Consider the following 23,968-nt stretch of genomic DNA (forward strand, 5'->3'; position numbering starts at 1 on the left):
GAGAGAGCAGGTGGTATAGTCACAGAGAGGGCAGGTGGTACAGTCACAGAGAGGGCAGGTGGTAGTCACAGAGAGAGCAGGTGGTACAGTCACAGAGAGGGCAGGTGGTATAGTCACAGAGAGGGCAGGTGGTACAGTCACAGAGAGGGCAGGTGGTATAGTCACAGAGAGGGCAGGTGGTATAGTCACAGAGAGGGCAGGTGGTATAGTCACAGAGAGGGCAGGTGGTACAGTCACACAGAAGGCAGGTGGTATAGTCACAGACAGAGCAGGTGGTATAGTCACAGAGAGGGCAGGTGGTAGCAGGTGGTATAGTCACAGAGAGGGCAGGTGGTATAGTCACAGAGAGAGCAGGTGGTATAGTCACAGAGAGGGCAGGTGGTATAGTCACAGAGAGGGCAGGTGGTATAGTCACAGAGAGGGCAGGTGGTACAGTCACAGAGAGGGCAGGTGGTATAGTCACAGAGAGGACAGGTGGTATAGTCACAGAGAGGGCAGGTGGTATAGTCACAGAGAGGGCAGGTGGTATAGTCACAGAGAGGACAGGTGGTATAGTCACAGAGAGGACAGGTGGTATAGTCACAGAGAGGGCAGGTGGTATAGTCACAGAGAGGGCAAGTGATATAGTCACAGAGAGGGCAGGTGGCACAGTCACAGAGAGGGCAGGTGGTACAGTCACAGAGAGAGCAGGTGATATAGTCACAGAGAGGGCAGGTGGTACAGTCACAGAGAGGGCAGGTGGTATAGTCACAGAGAGGGCAGGTGGTACAGTCACAGAGAGGGCAGGTGGTATAGTCACAGAGAGGGCAGATGGTACAGTCACAGAGAGGGCAGGTGGTACAGTCACAGAGAGGGTAGGTGGTACAGTCACAGAGAGGGCAGGTGGTACAGTCACAGAGAGGGCAGGTGGTACAGTCACAGAGAGGGCAGGTGGTATAGTCACAGAGAGGGCAGGTGGTATAGTCACAGAGAGGGCAGGTGGTATAGTCACAGAGAGGGCAGGTGGTATAGTCACAGAGAGGGCAGGTGGTATAGTCACAGAGAGGGCAGGTGGTATAGTCACAGAGAGGGCAGGTGGTATAGTCACAGAGAGGGCAGGTGGTATAGTCACAGAGAGGGCAGGTGATATAGTCACAGAGAGGGCAGGTGGTACAGTCACAGAGAGAGCAGGTGATATAGTCACAGAGAGAGCAGGTGGCACAGTCACAGAGAGAGCAGGTCGTATAGTCACAGAGAGGGCAGGTGGCACAGTCACAGAGAGGGCAGGTGGCATAGTCACAGAGAGGGCAGGTGGCACAGTCACAGAGAGAGCAGGTGGCACAGTCACAGAGAGGGCAGGTGGCACAGTCACAGAGAGGGCAGGTGGTATAGTCACAGAGAGGACAGGTGGTATAGTCACAGAGAGGGCAGGTGGCATAGTCACAGAGAGGGCAGGTGGTATAGTCACAGAGAGGACAGGTGGTATAGTCACAGAGAGGGCAGGTGGCATAGTCACAGAGAGGGCAGGTGGTACAGTCACAGAGAGGGCAGGTGGCATAGTCACAGAGAGGGCAGGTGATATAGTCACAGAGAGGGCAGGTGGTACAGTCACAGAGAGGGCAGGTGGTATAGTCACAGAGAGGACAGGTGGTATAGTCACAGAGAGGACAGGTGGTATAGTCACAGAGAGGGCAGGTGGTATAGTCACAGAGAGGGCAAGTGATATAGTCACAGAGAGGGCAGGTGGCACAGTCACAGAGAGGGCAGGTGGTACAGTCACAGAGAGAGCAGGTGATATAGTCACAGAGAGGGCAGGTGGTACAGTCACAGAGAGGGCAGGTGGTATAGTCACAGAGAGGGCAGGTGGTACAGTCACAGAGAGGGCAGGTGGTATAGTCACAGAGAGGGCAGATGGTACAGTCACAGAGAGGGCAGGTGGTACAGTCACAGAGAGGGCAGGTGGTACAGTCACAGAGAGGGCAGGTGGTACAGTCACAGAGAGGGCAGGTGGTACAGTCACAGAGAGGGCAGGTGGTACAGTCACAGAGAGGGCAGGTGGTACAGTCACAGAGAGGGCAGGTGGTACAGTCACAGAGAGGGCAGGTGATATAGTCACAGAGAGGGCAGGTGGTACAGTCACAGAGAGAGCAGGTGATATAGTCACAGAGAGAGCAGGTGGCACAGTCACAGAGAGAGCAGGTCGTATAGTCACAGAGAGGGCAGGTGGCACAGTCACAGAGAGGGCAGGTGGCATAGTCACAGAAAGGGCAGGTGGCACAGTCACAGAGAGAGCAGGTGGCACAGTCACAGAGAGGGCAGGTGGCACAGTCACAGAGAGGGCAGGTGGTATAGTCACAGAGAGGACAGGTGGTATAGTCACAGAGAGGGCAGGTGGCATAGTCACAGAGAGGGCAGGTGGTATAGTCACAGAGAGGACAGGTGGTATAGTCACAGAGAGGGCAGGTGGCATAGTCACAGAGAGGGCAGGTGGTACAGTCACAGAGAGGACAGGTGGCATAGTCACAGAGAGGGCAGGTGATATAGTCACAGAGAGGGCAGGTGGTACAGTCACAGAGAGGGCAGGTGGTATAGTCACAGAGAGGACAGGTGGTATAGTCACAGAGAGGACAGGTGGTATAGTCACAGAGAGGGCAGGTGGCATAGTCACAGAGAGGGCAGGTGGTATAGTCACAGAGAGGACAGGTGGTATAGTCACAGAGAGGGCAGGTGGTATAGTCACAGAGAGGGCAGGTGGTATAGTCACAGAGAGGGCAGGTGGTATAGTCACAGAGAGGGCAGGTGATATAGTCACAGAGAGAGCAGGTGGCACAGTCACAGAGAGGGCAGGTGGCACAGTCACAGAGAGGGCAGGTGGTATAGTCACAGAGAGGGCTGGTTGTAAAGTCACAGAGAGGGCAGGTGGTATAGTCACAGAGAGGGCAAGTGATATAGTCACAGAGAGGGCAGGTGGCACAGTCACAGAGAGGGCAGGTGGTACAGTCACAGAGAGAGCAGGTGATATAGTCACAGAGAGGGCAGGTGGTACAGTCACAGAGAGGGCAGGTGGTATAGTCACAGAGAGGGCAGGTGGTACAGTCACAGAGAGGGCAGGTGGTATAGTCACAGAGAGGGCAGATGGTACAGTCACAGAGAGGGCAGGTGGTACAGTCACAGAGAGGGCAGGTGGTACAGTCACAGAGAGGGCAGGTGGTACAGTCACAGAGAGGGCAGGTGGTACAGTCACAGAGAGGGCAGGTGGTATAGTCACAGAGAGGGCAGGTGGTATAGTCACAGAGAGGGCAGGTGGTATAGTCACAGAGAGGGCAGGTGGTATAGTCACAGAGAGGGCAGGTGGTATAGTCACAGAGAGGGCAGGTGGTATAGTCACAGAGAGGGCAGGTGGTATAGTCACAGAGAGGGCAGGTGGTATAGTCACAGAGAGGGCAGGTGGTACAGTCACAGAGAGAGCAGGTGATATAGTCACAGAGAGAGCAGGTGGCACAGTCACAGAGAGAGCAGGTCGTATAGTCACAGAGAGGGCAGGTGGCACAGTCACAGAGAGGGCAGGTGGCATAGTCACAGAGAGGGCAGGTGGCACAGTCACAGAGAGGGCAGGTGGCACAGTCACAGAGAGGGCAGGTGGTATAGTCACAGAGAGGACAGGTGGTATAGTCACAGAGAGGGCAGGTGGCATAGTCACAGAGAGGGCAGGTGGTACAGTCACAGAGAGGGCAGGTGGCATAGTCACAGAGAGGGCAGGTGATATAGTCACAGAGAGGGCAGGTGGTACAGTCACAGAGAGGGCAGGTGGTATAGTCAAAGAGAGGACAGGTGGTATAGTCACAGAGAGGACAGGTGGTATAGTCACAGAGAGGGCAGGTGGCATAGTCACAGAGAGGGCAGGTGGTATAGTCACAGAGAGGACAGGTGGTATAGTCACAGAGAGGGCAGGTGGTATAGTCACAGAGAGGGCAGGTGGTATAGTCACAGAGAGGGCAGGTGATATAGTCACAGAGAGAGCAGGTGGCACAGTCACAGAGAGGGCAGGTGGCACAGTCACAGAGAGGGCAGGTGGTATAGTCACAGAGAGGGCAGGTGGTACAGTCACAGAGAGGGCAGGTGGTACAGTCACAGAGAGGGCAGGTGGTACAGTCACAGAGAGGGCAGGTGGTATAGTCACAGAGAGGGCAGGTGGTATAGTCACAGAGAGGGCAGGTGGCATAGTCACAGAGAGGGCAGGTGGTATAGTCACAGAGAGGACAGGTGGTATAGTCACAGAGAGGGCAGGTGGTATAGTCACAGAGAGGGCTGGTGGTATAGTCACAGAGAGGGCAGGTGATATAGTCACAGAGAGAGCAGGTGGCACAGTCACAGAGAGGGCAGGTGGCACAGTCACAGAGAGGGCAGGTGGTATAGTCACAGAGAGGGCAGGTGGTACAGTCACAGAGAGGGCAGGTGGTACAGTCACAGAGAGGGCAGGTGGCATAGTCACAGAGAGGGCAGGTGATATAGTCACAGAGAGGGCAGGTGGTATAGTCACAGAGAGAGCAGGTGGTATAGTCACAGAGAGGGCAGGTGGTACAGTCACAGAGAGGGCAGGTGATATAGTCACAGAGAGGGCAGGTGGTATAGTCACAGAGAGGACAGGTGGTATAGTCACAGAGAGGGCAGGTGGTATAGTCACAGAGAGGGCAGGTGGTATAGTCACAGAGAGGACAGGTGGCATAGTCACAGAGAGGGCAGGTGGCATAGTCACAGAGAGGGCAGGTGGTATAGTCACAGAGAGGACAGGTGGTACAGTCACAGAGAGGGCAGGTGATATAGTCACAGAGAGAGCAGGTTGCACAGTCACAGAGAGGGCAGGTGGCACAGTCACAGAGAGGGCAGGTGGTATAGTCACAGAGAGGGCAGGTGGTACAGTCACAGAGAGGGCAGGTGGTACAGTCACAGAGAGGGCAGGTGGCATAGTCACAGAGAGGGCAGGTAATATAGTCACAGAGAGGGCAGGTGGTACAGTCACAGAGAGGGCAGGTGGTATAGTCACAGAGAGGGCAGGTGGCACAGTCACAGAGAGGGCAGGTGATATAGTCACAGAGAGGGCAGGTGTTATAGTCACAGAGAGGGCAGGTGGTACAGTCATAGAGAGGGCAGGTGGTACAGTCACAGAGAGGGCAGGTGGCATAGTCACAGAGAGGGCAGGTGGTATAGTCACAGAGAGGGCAGGTGGTACAGTCACAGAGAGGGCAGGTGATATAGTCACAGAGAGGGTAGGTGGCACAGTCACAGAGAGGGCAGGTGGTATAGTCACAGAGAGGGCAGATGGTATAGTCACAGAGAGAGCAGGTGATATAGTCACAGAGAGGGCAGGTGGTATAGTTACAGAGAGGGCAGGTGATATAGTCACAGAGAGGGCAGGTGATATAGTCACAGAGAGGGCAGGTGGTATAGTCACAGAGAGGGCAGGTGATATAGTCACAGAGAGGGCAGGTGGTATAGTTACAGAGAGGGAAGGTGATATAGTCACAGAGAGGGCAGGTGATATAGTCACAGAGAGTGCAGGTGATATAGTCACAGAGAGGGCAGGTGATATAGTCACAGAGAGGGCAGGTGGTATAGTTACAGAGAGGGCAGGTGATATAGTCACAGAGAGGGCAGGTGGTATAGTCACAGAGAGGGCAGGTGATATAGTCACAGAGAGGGCAGGTGGTATAGTTACAGAGAGGGCAGGTGATATAGTCACAGAGAGGGCAGGTGATATAGTCACAGAGAGGGCAGGTGATATAGTCACAGAGAGGGCAGGTGATATAGTCACAGAGAGGGCAGGTGGTATAGTCACAGAGAGGGCAGGTGGCACAGTCACAGAGAGGGCAGGTGGTATAGTCACAGAGAGGGCAGGTGGTATAGTCACAGAGAGGGCAGGTGGTACAGTCACAGAGAGGGCAGGTGGTACAGTCACAGAGAGGGCAGGTGGTATAGTCACAGAGAGGGCAGGTGGTATAGTCACAGAGAGAGCAGGTGGTATAGTCACAGAGAGAGCAGGTGATATAGTCACAGAGAGGGTAGGTGGCACAGTCACAGAGAGAGCAGGTGGTATAGTCACAGAGAGAGCAGGTGATATAGTCACAGAGAGGGCAGGTGGTATAGTCACAGAGAGGGCAGGTGGTATAGTCACAGAGAGGGCAGGTGGTACAGTCACAGAGAGGGCAGGTGGTAGTCACAGAGAGAGCAGGTGGTACAGTCACAGAGAGGGCAGGTGGTATAGTCACAGAGAGGGCAGGTGGTATAGTCACAGAGAGGGCAGGTGGTACAGTCACAGAGAGGGCAGGTGGTACAGTCACAGAGAGGGCAGGTGGTATAGTCACAGAGAGGGCAGGTGGCACTGTCACAGAGAGGGCAGGTGGTATAGTCACAGAGAGGGCAGGTGGTACAGTCACAGAGGGCAGGTGGCACAGTCACAGAGAGGGCAGGTGGTACAGTCACAGAGAGGGCAGGTGGTACAGTCACAGAGAGAGCAGGTGGCACAGTCACAGAGAGGACAGGTGGCACAGTCACAGAGAGGGCAGGTGGTACAGTCACAGAGAGGGCAGGTGGCACAGTCACAGAGAGGGCAGGTGGTATAGTCACAGAGAGGGCAGGTGGTATAGTCACAGAGAGGGCAGGTGGTATAGTCACAGAGAGGGCAGGTGGTATAGTCACAGAGAGGGCAGGTGGTATAGTCACAGAGAGGGCAGGTGGTATAGTCACAGAGAGGGCAGGTGGTATAGTCACAGAGAGGGCAGGTGATATAGTCACAGAGAGGGCAGGTGGTATAATCACAGAGAGGGCAGGTGATATAGTCACAGAGAGGGCAGGTGGTATAGTTACAGAGAGGGCAGGTGATATAGTCACAGAGAGGGCAGGTGATATAGTCACAGAGAGGGCAGGTGATATAGTCACAGAGAGGGCAGGTGATATAGTCACAGAGAGGGCAGGTGGTATAGTCACAGAGAGGGCAGGTGGCACAGTCACAGAGAGGGCAGGTGGTATAGTCACAGAGAGGGCAGGTGGTATAGTCACAGAGAGGGCAGGTGGTACAGTCACAGAGAGGGCAGGTGGTATAGTCACAGAGAGGGCAGGTGGTATAGTCACAGAGAGAGCAGGTGGTATAGTCACAGAGAGAGCAGGTGATATAGTCACAGAGAGGGTAGGTGGCACAGTCACAGAGAGAGCAGGTGGTATAGTCACAGAGAGAGCAGGTGATATAGTCACAGAGAGGGCAGGTGGTATAGTCACAGAGAGGGCAGGTGGTATAGTCACAGAGAGGGCAGGTGGTATAGTCACAGAGAGAGCAGGTGGTATAGTCACAGAGAGGGCAGGTGGCACAGTCACAGAGAGGGCAGGTGATATAGTCACAGAGAGAGCAGGTGGTACAGTCACAGAGAGGGCAGGTGGCACAGTCACAGAGAGGGCAGGTGGTATAGTCACAGAGAGGGCAGGTGGTACAGTCACAGAGAGGGCAGGTGGTACAGTCACAGAGAGGGCAGGTGGTACAGTCACAGAGAGGGCAGGTGGTATAGTCACAGAGAGGGCAGGTGGTACAGTCACAGAGAGGGCAGGTGGTACAGTCACAGAGAGGGCAGGTGGCACAGTCACAGAGAGGGCAGGTGGCACAGTCACAGAGAGGGCAGGTGGTATAATCACAGAGAGGGCAGGTGATATAGTCACAGAGAGGGCAGGTGGTATAATCACAGAGAGGGCAGGTGATATAGTCACAGAGAGGGCAGGCGGTACAGTCACAGAGAGAGCAGGTGGTATAGTCACAGAGAGGGCAGGCGGTACAGTCACAGAGAGGGCAGGTGGCACAGTCACAGAGAGGGCAGGTGGCACAGTCACAGAGAGGGCAGGTGGTATAATCACAGAGAGAGCAGGTGGTATAGTCACAGAGAGGGCAGGTGATATAGTCACAGAGAGGGCAGGTGGTATAGTCACAGAGAGGGCAGGTGGTATAGTCACAGAGAGAGCAGGTGATATAGTCACAGAGAGGGTAGGTGGTACAGTCACAGAGAGGGCAGGTGGTACAGTCACAGAGAGAGCAGGTGGTATAGTCACAGAGAGGGCAGGTGGTACAGTCACAGAGAGGGCAGGTGGTACAGTCACAGAGAGGGTAGGTGGTATAGTCACAGAGAGGGCAGGTGGTATAGTCACAGAGAGGGCAGGTGGTACAGTCACAGAGAGAGCAGGTGGTATAGTCACAGAGAGGGCAGGTGGTATAGTCACAGAGAGGGCAGGTGGTAGTCACAGAGAGAGCAGGTGGTACAGTCACAGAGAGGGCAGGTGGTATAGTCACAGAGAGGGCAGGTGGTACAGTCACAGAGAGGGCAGGTGGTATAGTCACAGAGAGGGCAGGTGGTATAGTCACAGAGAGGGCAGGTGGTACAGTCACACAGAGGGCAGGTGGTATAGTCACAGAGAGAGCAGGTGGTATAGTCACAGAGAGGGCAGGTGGTAGCAGGTGGTATAGTCACAGAGAGGGCAGGTGGTATAGTCACAGAGAGAGCAGGTGGTATAGTCACAGAGAGGGCAGGTGGTATAGTCACAGAGAGGGCAGGTGGTATAGTCACAGAGAGGGCAGGTGGTACAGTCACAGAGAGGGCAGGTGGTACAGTCACAGAGAGGGCAGGTGGTATAGTCACAGAGAGGGCAGGTGGCACTGTCACAGAGAGGGCAGGTGGTATAGTCACAGAGAGGGCAGGTGGTACAGTCACAGAGGGCAGGTGGCACAGTCACAGAGAGGGCAGGTGGTACAGTCACAGAGAGGGCAGGTGGTACAGTCACAGAGAGAGCAGGTGGCACAGTCACAGAGAGGACAGGTGGCACAGTCACAGAGAGGGCAGGTGGTACAGTCACAGAGAGGGCAGGTGGCACAGTCACAGAGAGGGCAGGTGGTATAGTCACAGAGAGGGCAGGTGGTATAGTCACAGAGAGGGCAGGTGGTATAGTCACAGAGAGGGCAGGTGGTATAGTCACAGAGAGGGCAGGTGGTATAGTCACAGAGAGGGCAGGTGGTATAGTCACAGAGAGGGCAGGTGGTATAGTCACAGAGAGGGCAGGTGATATAGTCACAGAGAGGGCAGGTGGTATAATCACAGAGAGGGCAGGTGATATAGTCACAGAGAGGGCAGGTGGTATAGTCACAGAGAGGGCAGGTGATATAGTCACAGAGAGGGCAGGTGGTACAGTCACAGAGAGGGCAGGTGGTACAGTCACAGAGAGGGCAGGTGGTACAGTCACAGAGAGGGCAGGTGGTATAGTCACAGAGAGGGCAGGTGGTATAGTCACAGAGAGGGCAGGTGGTACAGTCACAGAGAGGGCAGGTGGTATAGTCACAGAGAGGGCAGGTGGTACAGTCACAGAGAGGGCAGGTGGTACAGTCACAGAGAGAGCAGGTGGTATAGTCACAGAGAGGGCAGGTGGTATAGTCACAGAGAGGGCAGGTGGTACAGTCACAGAGAGGGCAGGTGGTACAGTCACAGAGAGGGCAGGTGGTACAGTCACAAAGAGGGCAGGTGGTATAGTCACAGAGAGGGCAGGTGGTACAGTCACAGAGAGGGCAGGTGGCACAGTCACAGAGAGGGCAGGTGGCACAGTCACAGAGAGGGCAGGTGGTATAATCACAGAGAGGGCAGGTGATATAGTCACAGAGAGGGCAGGTGGTATAATCACAGAGAGGGCAGGTGATATAGTCACAGAGAGGGCAGGCGGTACAGTCACAGAGAGAGCAGGTGGTATAGTCACAGAGAGGGCAGGCGGTACAGTCACAGAGAGGGCAGGTGGCACAGTCACAGAGAGGGCAGGTGGCACAGTCACAGAGAGGGCAGGTTTTATAATCACAGAGAGAGCAGGTGGTATAGTCACAGAGAGGGCAGGTGATATAGTCACAGAGAGGGCAGGTGGTATAGTCACAGAGAGAGCAGGTGATATAGTCACAGAGAGGGTAGGTGGTACAGTCACAGAGAGGGCAGGTGGTACAGTCACAGAGAGGGCAGGTGGTACAGTCACAGAGAGGGCAGGTGGTATAGTCACAGAGAGGGCAGGTGGTATAGTCACAGAGAGGGCAGGTGGTACAGTCACACAGAAGGCAGGTGGTATAGTCACAGACAGAGCAGGTGGTATAGTCACAGAGAGGGCAGGTGGTAGCAGGTGGTATAGTCACAGAGAGGGCAGGTGGTATAGTCACAGAGAGAGCAGGTGGTATAGTCACAGAGAGGGCAGGTGGTATAGTCACAGAGAGGGCAGGTGGTATAGTCACAGAGAGGGCAGGTGGTACAGTCACAGAGAGGGCAGGTGGTATAGTCACAGAGAGGACAGGTGGTATAGTCACAGAGAGGGCAGGTGGTATAGTCACAGAGAGGGCAGGTGGTATAGTCACAGAGAGGACAGGTGGTATAGTCACAGAGAGGACAGGTGGTATAGTCACAGAGAGGGCAGGTGGTATAGTCACAGAGAGGGCAAGTGATATAGTCACAGAGAGGGCAGGTGGCACAGTCACAGAGAGGGCAGGTGGTACAGTCACAGAGAGAGCAGGTGATATAGTCACAGAGAGGGCAGGTGGTACAGTCACAGAGAGGGCAGGTGGTATAGTCACAGAGAGGGCAGGTGGTACAGTCACAGAGAGGGCAGGTGGTATAGTCACAGAGAGGGCAGATGGTACAGTCACAGAGAGGGCAGGTGGTACAGTCACAGAGAGGGTAGGTGGTACAGTCACAGAGAGGGCAGGTGGTACAGTCACAGAGAGGGCAGGTGGTACAGTCACAGAGAGGGCAGGTGGTATAGTCACAGAGAGGGCAGGTGGTATAGTCACAGAGAGGGCAGGTGGTATAGTCACAGAGAGGGCAGGTGGTATAGTCACAGAGAGGGCAGGTGGTATAGTCACAGAGAGGGCAGGTGGTATAGTCACAGAGAGGGCAGGTGGTATAGTCACAGAGAGGGCAGGTGATATAGTCACAGAGAGGGCAGGTGGTACAGTCACAGAGAGAGCAGGTGATATAGTCACAGAGAGAGCAGGTGGCACAGTCACAGAGAGAGCAGGTCGTATAGTCACAGAGAGGGCAGGTGGCACAGTCACAGAGAGGGCAGGTGGCATAGTCACAGAGAGGGCAGGTGGCACAGTCACAGAGAGAGCAGGTGGCACAGTCACAGAGAGGGCAGGTGGCACAGTCACAGAGAGGGCAGGTGGTATAGTCACAGAGAGGACAGGTGGTATAGTCACAGAGAGGGCAGGTGGCATAGTCACAGAGAGGGCAGGTGGTATAGTCACAGAGAGGACAGGTGGTATAGTCACAGAGAGGGCAGGTGGCATAGTCACAGAGAGGGCAGGTGGTACAGTCACAGAGAGGGCAGGTGGCATAGTCACAGAGAGGGCAGGTGATATAGTCACAGAGAGGGCAGGTGGTACAGTCACAGAGAGGGCAGGTGGTATAGTCACAGAGAGGACAGGTGGTATAGTCACAGAGAGGACAGGTGGTATAGTCACAGAGAGGGCAGGTGGTATAGTCACAGAGAGGGCAAGTGATATAGTCACAGAGAGGGCAGGTGGCACAGTCACAGAGAGGGCAGGTGGTACAGTCACAGAGAGAGCAGGTGATATAGTCACAGAGAGGGCAGGTGGTACAGTCACAGAGAGGGCAGGTGGTATAGTCACAGAGAGGGCAGGTGGTACAGTCACAGAGAGGGCAGGTGGTATAGTCACAGAGAGGGCAGATGGTACAGTCACAGAGAGGGCAGGTGGTACAGTCACAGAGAGGGCAGGTGGTACAGTCACAGAGAGGGCAGGTGGTACAGTCACAGAGAGGGCAGGTGGTACAGTCACAGAGAGGGCAGTTGGTACAGTCACAGAGAGGGCAGGTGGTACAGTCACAGAGAGGGCAGGTGGTACAGTCACAGAGAGGGCAGGTGATATAGTCACAGAGAGGGCAGGTGGTACAGTCACAGAGAGAGCAGGTGATATAGTCACAGAGAGAGCAGGTGGCACAGTCACAGAGAGAGCAGGTCGTATAGTCACAGAGAGGGCAGGTGGCACAGTCACAGAGAGGGCAGGTGGCATAGTCACAGAAAGGGCAGGTGGCACAGTCACAGAGAGAGCAGGTGGCACAGTCACAGAGAGGGCAGGTGGCACAGTCACAGAGAGGGCAGGTGGTATAGTCACAGAGAGGACAGGTGGTATAGTCACAGAGAGGGCAGGTGGCATAGTCACAGAGAGGGCAGGTGGTATAGTCACAGAGAGGACAGGTGGTATAGTCACAGAGAGGGCAGGTGGCATAGTCACAGAGAGGGCAGGTGGTACAGTCACAGAGAGGACAGGTGGCATAGTCACAGAGAGGGCAGGTGATATAGTCACAGAGAGGGCAGGTGGTACAGTCACAGAGAGGGCAGGTGGTATAGTCACAGAGAGGACAGGTGGTATAGTCACAGAGAGGACAGGTGGTATAGTCACAGAGAGGGCAGGTGGCATAGTCACAGAGAGGGCAGGTGGTATAGTCACAGAGAGGACAGGTGGTATAGTCACAGAGAGGGCAGGTGGTATAGTCACAGAGAGGGCAGGTGGTATAGTCACAGAGAGGGCAGGTGGTATAGTCACAGAGAGGGCAGGTGATATAGTCACAGAGAGAGCAGGTGGCACAGTCACAGAGAGGGCAGGTGGCACAGTCACAGAGAGGGCAGGTGGTATAGTCACAGAGAGGGCAGGTGGTACAGTCACAGAGAGGGCAGGTGGTACAGTCACAGAGAGGGCAGGTGGTATAGTCACAGAGAGGGCAGGTGGTATAGTCACAGAGAGGGCAGGTGGTATAGTCACAGAGAGGGCAAGTGATATAGTCACAGAGAGGGCAGGTGGCACAGTCACAGAGAGGGCAGGTGGTACAGTCACAGAGAGAGCAGGTGATATAGTCACAGAGAGGGCAGGTGGTACAGTCACAGAGAGGGCAGGTGGTATAGTCACAGAGAGGGCAGGTGGTACAGTCACAGAGAGGGCAGGTGGTATAGTCACAGAGAGGGCAGATGGTACAGTCACAGAGAGGGCAGGTGGTACAGTCACAGAGAGGGCAGGTGGTACAGTCACAGAGAGGGCAGGTGGTACAGTCACAGAGAGGGCAGGTGGTACAGTCACAGAGAGGGCAGGTGGTACAGTCACAGAGAGGGCAGGTGGTATAGTCACAGAGAGGGCAGGTGGTATAGTCACAGAGAGGGCAGGTGGTATAGTCACAGAGAGGGCAGGTGGTATAGTCACAGAGAGGGCAGGTGGTATAGTCACAGAGAGGGCAGGTGGTATAGTCACAGAGAGGGCAGGTGGTATAGTCACAGAGAGGGCAGGTGATATAGTCACAGAGAGGGCAGGTGGTACAGTCACAGAGAGAGCAGGTGATATAGTCACAGAGAGAGCAGGTGGCACAGTCACAGAGAGAGCAGGTCGTATAGTCACAGAGAGGGCAGGTGGCACAGTCACAGAGAGGGCAGGTGGCATAGTCACAGAGAGGGCAGGTGGCACAGTCACAGAGAGGGCAGGTGGCACAGTCACAGAGAGGGCAGGTGGTATAGTCACAGAGAGGACAGGTGGTATAGTCACAGAGAGGGCAGGTGGCATAGTCACAGAGAGGGCAGGTGGTACAGTCACAGAGAGGGCAGGTGGCATAGTCACAGAGAGGGCAGGTGATATAGTCACAGAGAGGGCAGGTGGTACAGTCACAGAGAGGGCAGGTGGTATAGTCAAAGAGAGGACAGGTGGTATAGTCACAGAGAGGACAGGTGGTATAGTCACAGAGAGGGCAGGTGGCATAGTCACAGAGAGGGCAGGTGGTATAGTCACAGAGAGGACAGGTGGTATAGTCACAGAGAGGGCAGGTGGTATAGTCACAGAGAGGGCAGGTGGTATAGTCACAGAGAGGGCAGGTGATATAGTCACAGAGAGAGCAGGTGGCACAGTCACAGAGAGGGCAGGTGGCACAGTCACAGAGAGGGCAGGTGGTATAGTCACAGAGAGGGCAGGTGGTACAGTCACAGAGAGGGCAGGTGGTACAGTCACAGAGAGGGCAGGTGGTACAGTCACAGAGAGGGCAGGTGGTATAGTCACAGAGAGGGCAGGTGGTATAGTCACAGAGAGGGCAGGTGGCATAGTCACAGAGAGGGCAGGTGGTATAGTCACAGAGAGGACAGGTGGTATAGTCACAGAGAGGGCAGGTGGTATAGTCACAGAGAGGGCTGGTGGTATAGTCACAGAGAGGGCAGGTGATATAGTCACAGAGAGAGCAGGTGGCACAGTCACAGAGAGGGCAGGTGGCACAGTCACAGAGAGGGCAGGTGGTATAGTCACAGAGAGGGCAGGTGGTACAGTCACAGAGAGGGCAGGTGGTACAGTCACAGAGAGGGCAGGTGGCATAGTCACAGAGAGGGCAGGTGATATAGTCACAGAGAGGGCAGGTGGTATAGTCACAGAGAGAGCAGGTGGTATAGTCACAGAGAGGGCAGGTGGTACAGTCACAGAGAGGGCAGGTGATATAGTCACAGAGAGGGCAGGTGGTATAGTCACAGAGAGGACAGGTGGTATAGTCACAGAGAGGGCAGGTGGTATAGTCACAGAGAGGGCAGGTGGTATAGTCACAGAGAGGACAGGTGGCATAGTCACAGAGAGGGCAGGTGGCATAGTCACAGAGAGGGCAGGTGGTATAGTCACAGAGAGGACAGGTGGTACAGTCACAGAGAGGGCAGGTGATATAGTCACAGAGAGAGCAGGTTGCACAGTCACAGAGAGGGCAGGTGGCACAGTCACAGAGAGGGCAGGTGGTATAGTCACAGAGAGGGCAGGTGGTACAGTCACAGAGAGGGCAGGTGGTACAGTCACAGAGAGGGCAGGTGGCATAGTCACAGAGAGGGCAGGTAATATAGTCACAGAGAGGGCAGGTGGTACAGTCACAGAGAGGGCAGGTGGTATAGTCACAGAGAGGGCAGGTGGCACAGTCACAGAGAGGGCAGGTGATATAGTCACAGAGAGGGCAGGTGTTATAGTCACAGAGAGGGCAGGTGGTACAGTCATAGAGAGGGCAGGTGGTACAGTCACAGAGAGGGCAGGTGGCATAGTCACAGAGAGGGCAGGTGGTATAGTCACAGAGAGGGCAGGTGGTACAGTCACAGAGAGGGCAGGTGATATAGTCACAGAGAGGGTAGGTGGCACAGTCACAGAGAGGGCAGGTGGTATAGTCACAGAGAGGGCAGATGGTATAGTCACAGAGAGAGCAGGTGATATAGTCACAGAGAGGGCAGGTGGTATAGTTACAGAGAGGGCAGGTGATATAGTCACAGAGAGGGCAGGTGATATAGTCACAGAGAGGGCAGGTGGTATAGTCACAGAGAGGGCAGGTGATATAGTCACAGAGAGGGCAGGTGGTATAGTTACAGAGAGGGAAGGTGATATAGTCACAGAGAGGGCAGGTGATATAGTCACAGAGAGTGCAGGTGATATAGTCACAGAGAGGGCAGGTGATATAGTCACAGAGAGGGCAGGTGGTATAGTTACAGAGAGGGCAGGTGATATAGTCACAGAGAGGGCAGGTGGTATAGTCACAGAGAGGGCAGGTGATATAGTCACAGAGAGGGCAGGTGGTATAGTTACAGAGAGGGCAGGTGATATAGTCACAGAGAGGGCAGGTGATATAGTCACAGAGAGGGCAGGTGATATAGTCACAGAGAGGGCAGGTGATATAGTCACAGAGAGGGCAGGTGGTATAGTCACAGAGAGGGCAGGTGGCACAGTCACAGAGAGGGCAGGTGGTATAGTCACAGAGAGGGCAGGTGGTATAGTCACAGAGAGGGCAGGTGGTACAGTCACAGAGAGGGCAGGTGGTATAGTCACAGAGAGGGCAGGTGGTATAGTCACAGAGAGAGCAGGTGGTATAGTCACAGAGAGAGCAGGTGATATAGTCACAGAGAGGGTAGGTGGCACAGTCACAGAGAGAGCAGGTGGTATAGTCACAGAGAGAGCAGGTGATATAGTCACAGAGAGGGCAGGTGGTATAGTCACAGAGAGGGCAGGTGGTATAGTCACAGAGAGGGCAGGTGGTACAGTCACAGAGAGGGCAGGTGGTAGTCACAGAGAGAGCAGGTGGTACAGTCACAGAGAGGGCAGGTGGTATAGTCACAGAGAGGGCAGGTGGTATAGTCACAGAGAGGGCAGGTGGTACAGTCACAGAGAGGGCAGGTGGTACAGTCACAGAGAGGGCAGGTGGTATAGTCACAGAGAGGGCAGGTGGCACTGTCACAGAGAGGGCAGGTGGTATAGTCACAGAGAGGGCAGGTGGTACAGTCACAGAGGGCAGGTGGCACAGTCACAGAGAGGGCAGGTGGTACAGTCACAGAGAGGGCAGGTGGTACAGTCACAGAGAGGGCAGGTGGTACAGTCACAGAGAGAGCAGGTGGCACAGTCACAGAGAGGACAGGTGGCACAGTCACAGAGAGGGCAGGTGGTACAGTCACAGAGAGGGCAGGTGGCACAGTCACAGAGAGGGCAGGTGGTATAGTCACAGAGAGGGCAGGTGGTATAGTCACAGAGAGGGCAGGTGGTATAGTCACAGAGAGGGCAGGTGGTATAGTCACAGAGAGGGCAGGTGGTATAGTCACAGAGAGGGCAGGTGGTATAGTCACAGAGAGGGCAGGTGGTATAGTCACAGAGAGGGCAGGTGATATAGTCACAGAGAGGGCAGGTGGTATAATCACAGAGAGGGCAGGTGATATAGTCACAGAGAGGGCAGGTGGTATAGTTACAGAGAGGGCAGGTGATATAGTCACAGAGAGGGCAGGTGATATAGTCACAGAGAGGGCAGGTGATATAGTCACAGAGAGGGCAGGTGATATAGTCACAGAGAGGGCAGGTGGTATAGTCACAGAGAGGGCAGGTGGCACAGTCACAGAGAGGGCAGGTGGTATAGTCACAGAGAGGGCAGGTGGTATAGTCACAGAGAGGGCAGGTGGTACAGTCACAGAGAGGGCAGGTGGTATAGTCACAGAGAGGGCAGGTGGTATAGTCACAGAGAGAGCAGGTGGTATAGTCACAGAGAGAGCAGGTGATATAGTCACAGAGAGGGTAGGTGGCACAGTCACAGAGAGAGCAGGTGGTATAGTCACAGAGAGAGCAGGTGATATAGTCACAGAGAGGGCAGGTGGTATAGTCACAGAGAGGGCAGGTGGTATAGTCACAGAGAGGGCAGGTGGTATAGTCACAGAGAGAGCAGGTGGTATAGTCACAGAGAGGGCAGGTGGCACAGTCACAGAGAGGGCAGGTGATATAGTCACAGAGAGAGCAGGTGGTACAGTCACAGAGAGGGCAGGTGGCACAGTCACAGAGAGGGCAGGTGGTATAGTCACAGAGAGGGCAGGTGGTACAGTCACAGAGAGGGCAGGTGGTACAGTCACAGAGAGGGCAGGTGGTACAGTCACAGAGAGGGCAGGTGGTATAGTCACAGAGAGGGCAGGTGGTACAGTCACAGAGAGGGCAGGTGGTACAGTCACAGAGAGGGCAGGTGGCACAGTCACAGAGAGGGCAGGTGGCACAGTCACAGAGAGGGCAGGTGGTATAATCACAGAGAGGGCAGGTGATATAGTCACAGAGAGGGCAGGTGGTATAATCACAGAGAGGGCAGGTGATATAGTCACAGAGAGGGCAGGCGGTACAGTCACAGAGAGAGCAGGTGGTATAGTCACAAAGAGGGCAGGCGGTACAGTCACAGAGAGGGCAGGTGGCACAGTCACAGAGAGGGCAGGTGGCACAGTCACAGAGAGGGCAGGTGGTATAATCACAGAGAGAGCAGGTGGTATAGTCACAGAGAGGGCAGGTGATATAGTCACAGAGAGGGCAGGTGGTATAGTCACAGAGAGGGCAGGTGGTATAGTCACAGAGAGAGCAGGTGATATAGTCACAGAGAGGGTAGGTGGTACAGTCACAGAGAGGGCAGGTGGTACAGTCACAGAGAGAGCAGGTGGTATAGTCACAGAGAGGGCAGGTGGTACAGTCACAGAGAGGGCAGGTGGTACAGTCACAGAGAGGGTAGGTGGTATAGTCACAGAGAGGGCAGGTGGTATAGTCACAGAGAGGGCAGGTGGTACAGTCACAGAGAGAGCAGGTGGTATAGTCACAGAGAGGGCAGGTGGTATAGTCACAGAGAGGGCAGGTGGTAGTCACAGAGAGAGCAGGTGGTACAGTCACAGAGAGGGCAGGTGGTATAGTCACAGAGAGGGCAGGTGGTACAGTCACAGAGAGGGCAGGTGGTATAGTCACAGAGAGGGCAGGTGGTATAGTCACAGAGAGGGCAGGTGGTACAGTCACACAGAGGGCAGGTGGTATAGTCACAGAGAGAGCAGGTGGTATAGTCACAGAGAGGGCAGGTGGTAGCAGGTGGTATAGTCACAGAGAGGGCAGGTGGTATAGTCACAGAGAGAGCAGGTGGTATAGTCACAGAGAGGGCAGGTGGTATAGTCACAGAGAGGGCAGGTGGTATAGTCACAGAGAGGGCAGGTGGTACAGTCACAGAGAGGGCAGGTGGTACAGTCACAGAGAGGGCAGGTGGTATAGTCACAGAGAGGGCAGGTGGCACTGTCACAGAGAGGGCAGGTGGTATAGTCACAGAGAGGGCAGGTGGTACAGTCACAGAGGGCAGGTGGCACAGTCACAGAGAGGGCAGGTGGTACAGTCACAGAGAGGGCAGGTGGTACAGTCACAGAGAGAGCAGGTGGCACAGTCACAGAGAGGACAGGTGGCACAGTCACAGAGAGGGCAGGTGGTACAGTCACAGAGAGGGCAGGTGGCACAGTCACAGAGAGGGCAGGTGGTATAGTCACAGAGAGGGCAGGTGGTATAGTCACAGAGAGGGCAGGTGGTATAGTCACAGAGAGGGCAGGTGGTATAGTCACAGAGAGGGCAGGTGGTATAGTCACAGAGAGGGCAGGTGGTATAGTCACAGAGAGGGCAGGTGGTATAGTCACAGAGAGGGCAGGTGATATAGTCACAGAGAGGGCAGGTGGTATAATCACAGAGAGGGCAGGTGATATAGTCACAGAGAGGGCAGGTGGTATAGTCACAGAGAGGGCAGGTGATATAGTCACAGAGAGGGCAGGTGGTACAGTCACAGAGAGGGCAGGTGGTACAGTCACAGAGAGGGCAGGTGGTACAGTCACAGAGAGGGCAGGTGGTATAGTCACAGAGAGGGCAGGTGGTATAGTCACAGAGAGGGCAGGTGGTACAGTCACAGAGAGGGCAGGTGGTACAGTCACAGAGAGGGCAGGTGGTATAGTCACAGAGAGGGCAGGTGGTACAGTCACAGAGAGGGCAGGTGGTACAGTCACAGAGAGAGCAGGTGGTATAGTCACAGAGAGGGCAGGTGGTATAGTCACAGAGAGGGCAGGTGGTACAGTCACAGAGAGGGCAGGTGGTACAGTCACAGAGAGGGCAGGTGGTACAGTCACAAAGAGGGCAGGTGGTATAGTCACAGAGAGGGCAGGTGGTACAGTCACAGAGAGGGCAGGTGGCACAGTCACAGAGAGGGCAGGTGGCACAGTCACAGAGAGGGCAGGTGGTATAATCACAGAGAGGGCAGGTGATATAGTCACAGAGAGGGCAGGTGGTATAATCACAGAGAGGGCAGGTGATATAGTCACAGAGAGGGCAGGCGGTACAGTCACAGAGAGAGCAGGTGGTATAGTCACAGAGAGGGCAGGCGGTACAGTCACAGAGAGGGCAGGTGGCACAGTCACAGAGAGGGCAGGTGGCACAGTCACAGAGAGGGCAGGTTTTATAATCACAGAGAGAGCAGGTGGTATAGTCACAGAGAGGGCAGGTGATATAGTCACAGAGAGGGCAGGTGGTATAGTCACAGAGAGAGCAGGTGATATAGTCACAGAGAGGGTAGGTGGTACAGTCACAGAGAGGGCAGGTGGTACAGTCACAGAGAGAGCAGGTGGTATAGTCACAGAGAGGGCAGGTGGTACAGTCACAGAGAGAGTAGGTGGTATAGTCACAGAGAGGGCAGGTGGTATAGTCACAGAGAGGGCAGGTGGTACAGTCACAGAGAGAGCAGGTGGTATAGTCACAGAGAGGGCAGGTGGTACAGTCACAGAGAGGGCAGGTGGTAGTCACAGAGAGAGCAGGTGGTACAGTCACAGAGAGGGCAGGTGGTATAGTCACAGAGAGGGCAGGTGGTACAGTCACAGAGAGGGCAGGTGGTATAGTCACAGAGAGGGCAGGTGGTATAGTCACAGAGAGGGCAGGTGGTATAGTCACAGAGAGGGCAGGTGGTACAGTCACACAGAGGGCAGGTGGTATAGTCACAGAGAGAGCAGGTGGTATAGTCACAGAGAGGGCAGGTGGTAGCAGGTGGTATAGTCACAGAGAGGGCAGGTGGTATAGTCACAGAGAGAGCAGGTGGTATAGTCACAGAGAGGGCAGGTGGTATAGTCACAGAGAGGGCAGGTGGTATAGTCACAGAGAGGGCAGGTGGTACAGTCACAGAGAGGGCAGGTGGTACAGTCACAGAGAGGGCAGGTGGCACTGTCACAGAGAGGGCAGGTGGTATAGTCACAGAGAGGGCAGGTGGTACAGTCACAGAGGGCAGGTGGCACAGTCACAGAGAGGGCAGGTGGTACAGTCACAGAGAGGGCAGGTGGTACAGTCACAGAGAGAGCAGGTGGCACAGTCACAGAGAGGACAGGTGGCACAGTCACAGAGAGGGCAGGTGGTACAGTCACAGAGAGGGCAGGTGGCACAGTCACAGAGAGGGCAGGTGGTATAGTCACAGAGAGGGCAGGTGGTATAGTCACAGAGAGGGCAGGTGGTATAGTCACAGAGAGGGCAGGTGGTATAGTCACAGAGAGGGCAGGTGGTACAGTCACAGAGAGGGCAGGTGGTATAGTCACAGAGAGGGCAGGTGGTACAGTCACAGAGAGGGCAGGTGGTACAGTCACAGAGAGGGCAGGTGGTACAGTCACAGAGAGGGCAGGTGGTATAGTCACAGAGAGGGCAGGTGGTACAGTCACAGAGAGGGCAGGTGGTACAGTCACAGAGAGGGCAGGTGGTATAGTCACAGAGAGGGCAGGTGGTATAGTCACAGAGAGGGCAGGTGGTATAGTCACAGAGAGGGCAGGTGGTATAGTCACAGAGAGGGCAGGTGGTATAGTCACAGAGAGGGCAGGTGGTACAGTCACAGAGAGGGCAGGTGGTACAGTCACAGAGAGGGCAGGTGGCACAGTCACAGAGAGGGCAGGTGGTATAGTCACAGAGAGGGCAGGTGGTACAGACACAGAGAGGGCAGGTGGTACAGTCACAGAGAGGGCAGGTGGTAGTCACAGAGAGGGCAGGTGGTATAGTCACAGAGAGGGCAGGTGGTACAGTCACAGAGAGGGCAGGTGGTATAGTCACAGAGAGGGCAGGTGATATAGTCACAGAGAGGGCAGGTGGTATAGTCACAGAGAGGGCAGGTGGTATAGTCACAGAGAGGGCAGGTGATATAGTCACAGAGAGGGCAGGTGATATAGTCACAGAGAGGGCAGGTGGTATAGTCACAGAGAGGGCAGGTGGTATAGTCACAGAGAGGGCAGGTGGTATAGTCACAGAGAGGGCAGGTGGTATAGTCACAGAGAGGGCAGGTGGCATAGTCACAGAGAGGGCAGGTGGCACAGTCACAGAGAGGGCAGGTGGTATAGTCACAGAGAGGGCAGGTGGTATAGTCACAGAGAGGGCAGGTGGTAGTCACAGAGAGGGCAGGTGGTATAGTCACAGAGAGGGCAGGTGGTATAGTCACAGAGAGGGCAGGTGGTATAGTCACAGAGAGGGCAGGTGATATAGTCACAGAGAGGGCAGGTGATATAATCACAGAGAGGGCAGGTGGTATAGTCACAGAGAGGGCAGGTGATATAGTCACAGAGAGGGCAGGTGATATAGTCACAGAGAGGGCAGGTGGTATAGTCACAGAGAGGGCAGGTGGTATAGTCACAGAGAGGGCAGGTGGTATAGTCACAGAGAGGGCAGGTGGTATAGTCACAGAGAGGGCAGGTGGTATAGTCACAGAGAGGGCAGGTGGTATAGTCACAGAGAGGGCAGGTGGTATAGTCACAGGAGAGGACAGGTGGTACAGTCACAGAGAGGGCAGGTGGTATAGTCACAGAGAGGGCAGGTGGTACAGTCACAGAGGGCAGGTGGTATAGTCACAGAGAGGGCAGGTGGTACAGTCACAGAGAGGGCAGGTGGTACAGTCACAGAGAGGGCAGGTGGTATAGTCACAGAGAGGGCAGGTGGTACAGTCACAGAGAGGGCAGGTAGAGAGGGCAGGTGGTATAGTCACAGAGAGGGCAGGTGGCACAGTTACAGAGAGGGCAGGTGGTATAGTCACAGAGAGGGCAGGTGGTATAGTCACAGAGAGGGCAGGTGGTATAGTCACAGAGAGGGCAGGTGGTATAGTCACAGAGAGGGCAGGTGGTATAGTAAAAAGTTCTTATTGGAAGAGTTGTCCCTTCCAAATGTAATCTCAAATCTGCATGCATTGCGACATTACTTACTGTATGCTGCTATGCTATGCATGTGGTAAGTGGCGGGATGTATCACAATTGCTTGATATATCCCGCCCTGGGGCACATACAATATCATGCACCAAGGACCTAATTCAAGGTTGATTGCAAAAGCAAAATCTTCCTCTAATGGGCAAAGCGATGTGCACTGAAAGGGGGGGGGGGGGGGCGCGCAGATGTAACATGTGCAGAGAGAGTTAGATTTGGGTGGGGTGTGTTCAAACTGAAACCTAAATTTCAGTGTAAAAATAAAGCAGCCAGTATTTACCCTGCACAGAAACAATATAACCCACCCAAATCTAATTCTCTCTGCACATGTTACATCTGCCCCACCTGCACTGCACATGATTTTGCCCATTAGAGGAAGATTGTGCTTTTGCAATCAACCTTGAATTTGGCCCCATATTCTTATTTTCCTATGGTAAATGTTTTTGGTTTTTTTTCTATTTTCACACCTTTTTTTTTACCTGTAACCCACATTACATCTGGGAGGTAACTTTGGAGGTCACCATTAACTTGTGCAAATTAATAATATTAGTGTAAGTAAATATTAATATGAATTGGTTTGTGTGATGCAATACGTAATGGCATTCTGGGACCCTGATGGCATCTTATTATTTGGAGATCAACAGTAGGTTTAAGAATAACACCCCAGATTACACTAATCGGTTGTCTGTTATTTCTGTAGGGATAGTGGATCATCCCCATCTACCTCTGAGGATGAGTCGAGTGACGAGACATGGACATAATTAGAGGTCACAGAACAGCCTGATGAAGACACATTGGGAGTCTGATGAGTACATGTCTTAGCAAGAATATTAAAAAAAGAAATGAGACTGAACCCATAGCTGGCGATTCATTGGAGACTGGTTCATCCAGGGTTCAACTGTATTTGTGCCAAATTAAGTCGCACCCTACGCCAACATGAGACTGGTTGGGTTCTGTTTTAAGTGCAGCGCGTGCATCCGAGTCACAGCGCATGCGTCCCAATTGTTACTGTACGGAGACACAGAACGGATTTCAACACGGGGTTATATTTACTAAAGTGGGAGTTTTTTTCAAAACTGCTGATGTTACCCATAGCAACCAATCAGATTCTATCTAGTATCTTCTAGAAGCAGCTAGATAAATCTGATCGGTTGCTATGAGCCACATCACCAGTTCTAAAAAAAACTCCTACGTTAGTAAATTTACCACAGGAAATGTGGAGTTTAGTGGAGGTAATGGGGGGTGGGGGGGATGACTAGCCAGATGCGGGCACATCGCTGACAATTGCTGAGTCTAAAGATGCACTGGCGCTCACACAATGCGCCACTCTAACACGGAGACACAAATAAAGATGCACCAGATGGATTTGCATCGGTGCAAGTTGGCTTCTCACTATTCTCAAAATCAGCCGCAGCACCAATGTAAA

General features: G+C 54.1%; 1 protein-coding gene across 1 annotated transcript in view; it reads left to right on the forward strand.

Annotated features, from left to right (window-relative positions):
• LOC134944448 (uncharacterized) overlaps positions 1–23,567 on the forward strand; it is a 252,162-nt gene extending 228,595 nt beyond the window's left edge. Inside the window, exon 13 of the mRNA XM_063933023.1 lies at positions 23,243–23,567. Coding sequence (XP_063789093.1) covers positions 23,243–23,303 — 61 coding nt within the window. The 3' untranslated portion in view covers positions 23,304–23,567. The remainder of the gene's footprint in view (positions 1–23,242) is intronic.
• The last annotated feature ends 401 nt before the right edge of the window (positions 23,568–23,968 follow it).

Source organism: Pseudophryne corroboree, chromosome 7 (genome assembly GCF_028390025.1).
Source record: "Pseudophryne corroboree isolate aPseCor3 chromosome 7, aPseCor3.hap2, whole genome shotgun sequence".
Taxonomy (NCBI): Eukaryota; Metazoa; Chordata; class Amphibia; order Anura; family Myobatrachidae; genus Pseudophryne; species Pseudophryne corroboree.